Below are 9,658 nucleotides of genomic sequence, written 5' to 3' on the forward strand. Positions count from 1 at the left end.
AGGCATGAGCTCATTTGGGTGAGTCCAATTTTTGTGTTAACAGTTCAAACTTGTTTCATAATGAATGTTACCTGACCCAAAGAACACTAAATCTAGCTTCAAACGGACTGGTTATATCTGTACCTATCTGGAAGTAATGGAAAACTTCAACAAACGTCTTTTTTCCCTTTCCTCCTTTTCTCCATTGTCGATAAGTCTTCAGTCTAAGAACGGTTTTACTGTGGCCACAACTGGTGAAGGAAATGTGTCTGAAGACAAATTATTTTTCCGTTCATCAAAGTCCACCACAAGAGCCCATATTGAGTCTGTGTTTTATCTAACGTTCTCCTGAAACAAGCTTTTAATGTACAGTTTAAAGAGTAGATTTATAGGTCGAAACAAGGTCCTATTAGACAGAGCTAAGCCAAGAGTAAACTTCACAATCAAAATGTGTCAACGCGTTGCTTGGAGACGGCTGTTGTCAGGCACGGCCCCATACACCCTGGTTACATGGCCCTGATGAGTGTTTAAACTAGTTATCACGACTGTTCCCGATATAACAGTAGCAATTTGTTATAATTGTTGGTATTTAATGCAACAATTTACAATTATAAACTTTAAAAAGAATTACAGTTACATGCTGGTAACACGCTAAACGCTGAATAAACTTTATACAGAATTATTAACGAAAGATGTTATTTTTTTGACTGTCCTGTTTTCGAGAGCCAACGAATAATGACAATGGCCTTGCTCCCAATTCCTGCCTAAAACAGGAAAAAAGTATCACAACAAAATAGTACCAAAAAAAAGCTTTGCCTTTCTTCGTTTTTAAAAGCACGGACGTTGCCATCCGACAACAATAACAGTAATACAATGGAAAAAGAAACTATGTGATGTTAACATTGTTACTGTGATGTTAACATTGTTACTGTGATGTTAACATTGTTACTGTGATGTTAACATTGTTACTGTGATGTTAACATTTTTACAATTAGCATGCCGCCTTGTCATGGCGAAGCAAATGGCGCGGAAGAAAGAAAGGGTTAAATGGGTTAGGGGATCTTAAGTGCAGTCTTTAAGAAAAGTATGTCCCCGCCTGACCCATAATTAAACAACAATAGAAAACTACGCTCCTAGAAAAACACCAGAACAAACCCTGAACAAACTAGCGCGATACGATCTGGGCTCCAAAAACACGGGTGTAAAAATGGCGTCTGTGTTAGGATGAAGGAAAACCAAACAAATCTTTATTTTGTTTTATGAATCCTTTCTATATACCGGAAACATGGGTGGCTTACACAATACTCACTGACATGGAGGCAGTTAGCACACATACTGGCAAGCGTAGGATTAGTCCATTTTAAGGGTATATGTTCGGGTCTACTAAGTACTTTAAAAAAATGGCACATGTTCCCAAAATAATATGAAATCTTATCTAGTTGTGAGTGAAGCCATTTTCTATCATAGTATATTAGCAATGTAAGTGACATGTTTAATACTCAAGTATATTTATATACATATTTCATTTTTAAATTAAAACAGGTACAAAGAGCCTGGTAGCAAGAGCATAAAATTTTCTGAAGCACGGTGGATTTAGGGTTAGAGAATCTTACACAGAAGCTACATGAGATAAAACGTCTCGTATTGACCTGAAGTGAAAGCATATTTTACTTATCCTTGCCGGTTTTTCTAACCGTTGCCCCGTGACCAGTTCAGTTTACCCTACACCTAGCGGGGTGGTTATTGTAACGTTTACTGGCCTGGTTTGGCGCCAAGTGACGCTGGGAGATACGTCGTCCGTTGTCATGGCAACCCTGTCGATACAAATCGCACCTAGGCAACGCCGTTCCCAGGCAACGAGTACATAGAGGCTCGACTAGACTTGGGAGCATACTTTTTTTTCTCTTTCAAATCTGTTTTGCAGCCAAGCCTGGATTTTGTCTTTTACGAATCCGCGACTGAGGTATAGGTCGAACCAGATTGAATAGAACAAGCCCCCCCCCCATTTTTGTAGTAGAAACTCACACCGTCTAGGACTTATAATAAGACCCTCCTCCGAATGGACTTATAATGTAAGTCAACTCACAAACTACTACTTCTATTTCGCCAACATTATAGCCGTTCGCTAACGCCAGACTTTGTGTATTAAGTTTAAAAAGCCAAACACTCACCAAGTGTATTAGCACAGTTGTCTCTGACAGTCAGTCCTTGAGATGACAACTACCTCCAATGTACACAACGTTGCTATGGCAACAGTCAAATGACATAGGGCCACGGAGCCATGTTTCATTACAGAACTGTTGGTATATACACTAGTATCTTCGACTTATACAGCTTCGATATCGAAACACACTCTTACTTCTAAACTCAAATCATATGTATCAGTTTATGAGCACAAGCCAGCAAAAATGCAGAAAGAAACCTGCATGCAATTTAAACTCAAAATTTGAAATATCCGAATCTTCCGGCCCTGATGATGCACACTCTATGAGAACCAGCACCACCGTCTTCCAATCCATCTTCCCGTTATTCTTCTCTTGCATGAGATAATCCTTACATAAAAGAAGTCATGAATTTTTAAGAAGCCCTCTGTGCTGTACCATGTACCAGTCATTGTTCCCTTGCAATTGCCAGACCGCTGTAATAGTAGTAATAGAACCACTGCACATAAACTCATAATCTTCTGATTTCCTTCTGAAAAGCTTCAACAAACTTTCATCTCCAAATGGCTTTCTGCAATTTTTATTGTAGATTTTAATGTAGAAGTACGTATGCATACTATACTAATCAGCAGTTCTTGGTACGATCGCGAGTTTGACACTTGTAGTGCCTATAAGCATTGTATCATTGAGTTGTAATACCTGTCTTTGTTTAACGTTTAATCTTACATGACAAGGCAAGTGATTCTTTTATGAAGCTAAATTAGAACACTGCCTATAACAGATTTACTACTGTAACTATTTTTTGTGGCGCTATAGTGCATAATCATGTTAGATGCGGCAGGTGGGTTAACGCATGCTGCAACTGTACGTGTACCTGTCAAGCTCACAAACTATACAGATACAGACAGCTAAAGCCAGGAAAGTACGCCTAGCCTAGTGTAGGTATTACTATGGTAAATAATAAATTCTACCCCTGTTTCGTTAAAGTAGGTCACATTATGTTCAGAATCGCGAAAGCCGTATTGTTAGCACGCCTGTCGTATCAGTATTGTGGCTTTTAACACGATATCTTCTTTATACATTCATAGTCTATGTTGAAATATTTATCACTTATGTCCGATCGATGTTAAGCCGAATCTATCAATCTTTTTCGCTTTTTGTGACATGTTATCATATCACAATTCTACGGTGCAAATGCTGTTACATTGAACCTCGCTTAATGATAAAGTGCGTATCATTTTTGAAAATATTATGCTTTGACATCTCTTCTGAAAAATCCCTCTCTTTGCCCTTAAAATTGAAGGATAGAATACGACATTTGCTACATGTTTCCATGTTATGTGTTTTTGAAAGCAGTTTCGAAAACTAAAAAAAAATCCAGTAACCTTTTTTTCAAATTTTCCAATGCATAGGTCGTGGACTGTCACAATATAATGCTAAGTAACGCCGGTAACCTGTCTACATGCTAGGCATGAAGCGCCACCTGCTGATCAGCCCGGCATAACAGGTGCTCTGACGTCATTTCTTAGGATCAAAGTTCAATCACTCAAGATGGCGGATGTTCCCGAAAATGCGCCTGATCGTGAGTTTTAGAAAATGCTGTAGGCTGTAAATGCATTTGTTCAGTGTGGTTATAAAGATTGAAATGAATATTTCAAAGTCGAATACAATAATTTCCTTCAAAATTCCGGGATTTCATCGCGTAGAAAAGTCGTGTTAGCTATGTTTGGGGAGGGTGTGTCTGTGTCCTACACATGTGAGTGTGTGTGTGTGCTTGTTTGTGTGTGTGCATGTGTGTGTCCATGCTCGTGTGTGTTTGTGTCAGTTTGTGTGCTTGTGTGTATGTGTGTCTGTGTCTGTGTGTGCTTGTGTGTGTGTGTGTGTGTGTGTGTGTGTGTGTGTGTGTGTGTGTGTGTGTGTGTGTGTGTGTGTGTGTGTGTGTGTGTGTGTGTGTGTGTGTGTGTGTGTGTGGGCATGTCTGTGTTTGTGGGTCTGGGTGTGTGCGCAGACGTGTCTGTGCATGCGTGCGGTTGTCGCAGTTTGTATGACTAACACTTTTTCTAACCCCCCAGACTGCCCCGGCACACAGAGTGAGGATGCTGGGAAGACGTCAGCCTGCCAGGGTTGTCCTAACCAGGCTGTCTGTGCCAGTGGCATGCCCAAAGCTCCAGACCCAGGTGGGGTTTTACCCATATCTGTCAGACCCAAATGGTAACTAGACCCAAATGGAAGGAAAAAGTTGTAGCCTTATGTCTGGCAAGGGATGAAGAAGTGAGTATATGAAAGGCCACACCTGCCAATGTATGTTCTTCAAACCCTGCATAAAGTATTTAAAGGTCTTCTTTTCTTACTTCCAGATATGGGAGTGATAATAATGTTTTGGATTGCTGCATTGTAGGCTTGTGTGTGTCCTTGTCTGGACATACAGGTTGACAGCACATGGGAGGGTGTAAGATTGACATGACTGGTCAGTGAGGAGGACTCAAAGGTCTCTGAATTTGGCTGGAGTCAGAAGTCGACATTGGGGGAATTTCCAGAAGCTCCCACGAAGTCTGAAATCTCTGATTTTTTTTTCTTTTATTATTTTAACATCTTTAATTTTCCAGCTGTTGAGGAAATCCGTGAGCGACTTTCCTCAGTGAAGCACAAGCTGCTGGTCCTGTCTGGGAAGGGTGGAGTGGGGAAGAGCACGGTCACAGCACAGCTGGCCTTCGGACTGGCCAGGCATGAGGACACACAGGTCAGGATTTACAAGCACGTCGGCAGAACCTACGATACTGCGCCTGTGCAAAACCCTGATTTTCGCGGTTTTCATTGGATGTTTGGTCAACATTGCATCAGAATTTTGATTGTTGCAGAGGATATCTTTTCCGACATTTGGAAACTGCATACAGAGTTACCGGTATGCTGAAGTGCTATGCATAATACAGTACGGTTTTTGTGCAGGTGCAGTACATTCTACCAACGTGCTGGATATATACCATATATACACCATGTCCATACATAGTATGTCATACCACTTCACAGGCCAAGCAAAACCACCAAATGTAACACACAACTTGAAATTGAACACTCACAGCTATGCCTGACCTGAAACCAGAGCTACAAAAAAGTCTACCAAAGTATCAATCCATCCAAATGTGATCCTTGTGACATGTGACATAGAACATCTTGGCAAATGTCAACAGGTCATTCTTGTGACTTTAAGTGTCAGCCTGTGCATGCTTAAGAGCCCAACACACTTATTAAGCAGTCTGAGTTTACCCCATTCACAGGTTGGAGTACTGGATGTGGACATTTGTGGGCCATCTATTCCCAGGGTAATGGGACTGGAGGGGGAGCAGGTAAGAATTTGTCGTGCATCCTCTAATAGTAAGACTTTTAACATAATATTATGAATATGAGTCATGATATTGTTGTGTGAAGCATGTGTATTTGTAAAATTGTATTGTGTGTGTGTAATTTTTGTCATCGAATGGATACGTATTGGAAATGTTAGGATTGCGGATTTGTTACTTCAGGGACGTCTTACAAAGCGTTAGATGTAATGCTTGAAAAATCACACTGCAGTGCATGCTTTGTATAATAAGAGCACTCAATTCTCAAAAGGCTCTCTGCATACAAACTGTGCATTGTTCATGTCAAGTTCTCAGTCATCTCTTAGAGCACTATTATCAAAAGAGAAACAGCCCTTGAACTGCTATTGCAAAAGTTGAAGGTAAAGGTCTCTTGAGACACTGTTGTGAAAAGGAAAAACGGATTGATTTCAAAAAGACAATGGAACAAGTTTCCATGTCCGCTTTCCATGCCTATGTTTGACTCCCCTCCCCATTCTGGTTAACAACGATGTAGGAATTACACCTTATTGCAATTTAGTTCTACTAATATCAAGGCGGTTTGTTGTTGTACTGTCTTAAGATTTATTTCATATTTCCATGTATACAATGTCATTACACATGCATGTACATGTAACTCACATGTACAGCAGGTTATTCTTTGGTTTGAAAGTTTGTAATTGTACCCTTATATTTTTAACATTACAGACATTATATTACATGTATTGTACTAATAAGTAAAAAGAAGGAGATCTCACCCCTGTTCCTCCTGTTTTTAAACCTGCTGATGTCGACCCCTACAGGTGCACCAGAGCGGGTCCGGCTGGTCACCTGTGGTGAGGAGCGAGGCATCTTGTCTTCTCCTTCTTCTGTTAACACCTTAAGGAACAGCCGTCTACTTCCTTCTTACTCCTGTAGACTGCAGAAACCTTAGACAGGAGTGGTCTCCTTGTTGTCCCTGTGGCTTCTGGTTGTTAGGGAGTACAAGCTGAAGTTCTAGAACATGCGTTTGACCTTTCACCCTGATGTCAGTTAGGTTGCCATGGTGATGTTCTAGAGCCTGATCAGGGGATGAGTGGGAGGGGGGGCAGAGTGAGATTACATGGAATGTTCTAGAACATGGCTGATTGTTTTTAATCTGGTGAATGCCAATCAACTACCTATTCAATAATTAAAGTTTGTTTTTCTTCTTACAAGTTACATGTGTTCGTAGGTTGGTTGATTTGCACTGTAAGCAGTGTGAAGCAAATTTAGATTTTGTGTGGGTCCTGCCAGCCGATTTCTGAATGAAGGAAGGAAGACCTTTTTTTTTTTTCAAAGTCATTGTAAGTTCTTCTAATTGCTCACTCCTAATATTTTGCTAACTTCTATTTTGGAAGTCCCATGTCCCTTGCTCTGTGAGAAGTTATGTGTTCAGTCACATTGCATGACCTCTCCCCTGACAGTATGTAGAAGACAACCTGGGTGTGATGTCTGTAGGCTTCCTCCTGGCCTCACCTGACGATGCTGTCATCTGGAGGGGACCCAAGAAAAATGGTAAAAACACTGCCTCCAAGATAACTGTACCCTCTAACCGATTCCAGCCTTCAGAATCCTGCACATTTTAGGCTTAGTCTTTATTTTGTCTAATTAAATTAATTGAATTTTTTTTCTTTGTTGAAAAGTAGATTTGTTTCTTTGTGTGATAGAGTTCCATCAAATTTAGTTCCTTCAAAAGTCTCAAGTGTAAAGTGTAAGATTGCAATACTGCTTCACTCTTCTCTTATGGTTTGATATGCATGCTTGGTAACAACATTGTTGTATCTATGCAAATATAATGAGAAAATTCCTTTTTGACGTATGATTGGCTGCAATAAGTTGTTTGCAATCCAGCAACACCCCCACACATGCACACACACACACACACATACAAATGAACAACTGTTCACTATACAGTACCCCCTAACTCTCATCACACCCCACACCCCCCTTCTGTTCCAGGGCTGATAAAACAGTTCCTGAGGGATGTAGACTGGGGGGAGTTGGACTACCTGGTGATAGACACCCCCCCTGGTACATCAGATGAACACCTGTCTATTGTCCAGTACCTGAGTTCAGCAGGTATCGATGGAGCTGTCCTGGTCACAACACCACAGGTAAGTTCTAACCAATGTCATCATCTTCAGTACTGCTTAACCCATAACAAATGGATTACCACAAGCTGCACATGCACAATGTTACTAAGTACAAAGAAAAGGCTAGCCTGAGTACCATCTGGATTTTCGCTCAGCAATGCTTTAAAAAATCATCCAGAATTTTGCTTCACAACACTAAAAAAAATTGAGCGTTGCAGAGCGAAAATCGGGATGGTACCCATTTTTTAAGCGTTGCGGAGTGGAAATCCAGATAGTACCCAGGCTAATAAAAGGTAGGAATTGTACATGACTGTGCAAGGACAGGACAAGTTAAAATATAACTCCAATATTGTGTAAAGTGTCAGGTATACAGAGATGAAATGTGTTTTGGGAGTTTGAATACTAAACTCAAGAGAAACCTTTGCTTCACTGACATTAGAGTCTACATGTACTGCTGTTGTCAGGATAAATGTTGAATGATGACAGTTTTTGTCTTGTCTCTGTCACTCTGCCCTCAGGAGGTGTCTCTGCTGGACGTGCGGAAGGAGATCAACTTCTGTAAGAAGGTCCAGCTCCCTGTGGTGGGTGTGGTGGAGAACATGAGCGGATTCGTTTGCCCCAGCTGTCAGGTCGGGATCAATCTATGAATAAATCTGTCAATCAATTCATCTATCTGTCATGTTGGGATGAATCAATTTGTCAGATAATTCTGAATGCACAAAAAAGGGTACATCTAGCCCTTGTCTGTGTTCATGACTGGGATAGATTTTCTCAATAAAGAAAGAAAGATTTTCTGACAAAGACCCAGTTTCTGTATGTGTTGTACTCTCCCTATAGTACCTTAGCCCCATCCCAGTCTATTGCAATGTTGCAATAAGTGCATTGTGGGCCTGGCAGCTAGTCAGCTAGCATAGGTAGATATGTTTCAGGTTGTGTACAAAGCTTACTTTCTTGATGAAGGACGTAACAAAATGTCTTCCTGCTGTTTTCTGCAGAACGAGTCCCAGATCTTCCCCCCTACCACAGGAGGTGCTGAGAAGATGTCAGTTGACATGGGGGTGCCTTTCCTGGGCAGGCTGCCACTGGACCCCAGAATAGGTCAGGAGAATAGCTTTGCTTCTGTTTTTATTATAATTTCCTAGTTATTAGAGTCAGCCAATTTTTGAAAGGTCACAAAAACATTTGCCATTCCCAGAAAACCATTTGTTTGTTATGATATTGTTGGAACTATATGTTTGTTGATTTGTTTGTTTGTTTGTACAGGAAAGTGTTGTGATGAAGGAAAGTCCTTCTTGTCTGTAGAGCCTGACTCTCCTGCAGCAAAGGCATACAAGGAAGTCATACAGAGTAAGTCTTATGTCATCCATTCTGTGTTGTTTTACCAGTGTAAAACAGGGTAAAACATTGCATTTTCATTAGTTGAATGAAATGAACTAAAAGTTTCCATGTTTCTATTTGTTGATCTGCAGGAGTAGAGGAGTTCTGTTCATCACACAGCAACAAGGGTAACATCCTGAATCCAGTGGAGTAGCAGTGAACAAGTCAACAACCAATGTGCAAAATAGGAGCTCCATCTGCTATGGGGTCTGCCTCATCTGTTGATAGATGTATTTCGTTGTATCAGTAAACCCATCATTACCTTTTGGCAAGACGTGATAAAAACACAGCCAAATAATTTGTATGACAATAAAGTCAGAATCTATTAAACTGTACTTCTACACTCTTCTAATGTTTAGTGTCTTCATTTTCCTTCCTAAAACCCAGGCAACAATGTCAGAATATCACAAGATGCAAATAAATCAATTGCAAGCAACTGTGAATGCATAAATTATCTGAGAAGTCAGGTATTTCAGGTGGTTCATAGCATCAGTGACTGGCAAATGAGTCTGAAGGTAAGTAACCTGTACATGATGAATGAGTATCAGAATGTCAATGAGGAAACATTCAAGAAGCTCCTGTTACTCAACTTACTGGATATGTTGGACCACAGGATGTGCTGTTATGTGCAGGCACGCCACCTAGCGTAATTGAAGGGCTATCCAGCACCGGAGTCACTAAGTTAAATTGT

At 40.7% G+C, this 9,658-nt stretch overlaps 2 protein-coding genes across 2 annotated transcripts in view; one reads left to right on the top strand and one right to left on the bottom strand.

The window, feature by feature from the left end:
• LOC109483499 (tektin-3-like) overlaps window positions 1–6,257 on the bottom strand; it is a 28,676-nt gene extending 22,419 nt beyond the window's left edge. Inside the window, exon 1 of the mRNA XM_019786563.1 lies at window positions 6,235–6,257. The gene's annotated coding sequence lies outside the window, so the exon portion shown is untranslated. The remainder of the gene's footprint in view (window positions 1–6,234) is intronic.
• The window catches only part of LOC109481818 (cytosolic Fe-S cluster assembly factor nubp1-B-like), a 13,212-nt gene extending 3,909 nt beyond the window's left edge, over window positions 1–9,303 (top strand). The window contains 11 exon segments of the mRNA XM_019784425.1: window positions 3,611–3,723; window positions 4,214–4,318; window positions 4,748–4,881; window positions 5,417–5,485; window positions 6,280–6,312; window positions 6,922–7,012; window positions 7,457–7,611; window positions 8,109–8,219; window positions 8,586–8,688; window positions 8,854–8,937; window positions 9,060–9,303. Of these exon segments, the coding sequence (XP_019639984.1) occupies window positions 3,611–3,723; window positions 4,214–4,318; window positions 4,748–4,881; window positions 5,417–5,485; window positions 6,280–6,312; window positions 6,922–7,012; window positions 7,457–7,611; window positions 8,109–8,219; window positions 8,586–8,688; window positions 8,854–8,937; window positions 9,060–9,121 (1,060 nt within the window). The 3' untranslated portion in view covers window positions 9,122–9,303.
• Window positions 9,304–9,658: the final 355 nt, after the last annotated feature.

Source organism: Branchiostoma belcheri, unplaced genomic scaffold, assembly GCF_001625305.1.
Source record: "Branchiostoma belcheri isolate BF01 breed outbred unplaced genomic scaffold, Haploidv18h27 scaffold11, whole genome shotgun sequence".
Lineage (NCBI taxonomy): Eukaryota > Metazoa > Chordata > Leptocardii > Amphioxiformes > Branchiostomatidae > Branchiostoma > Branchiostoma belcheri.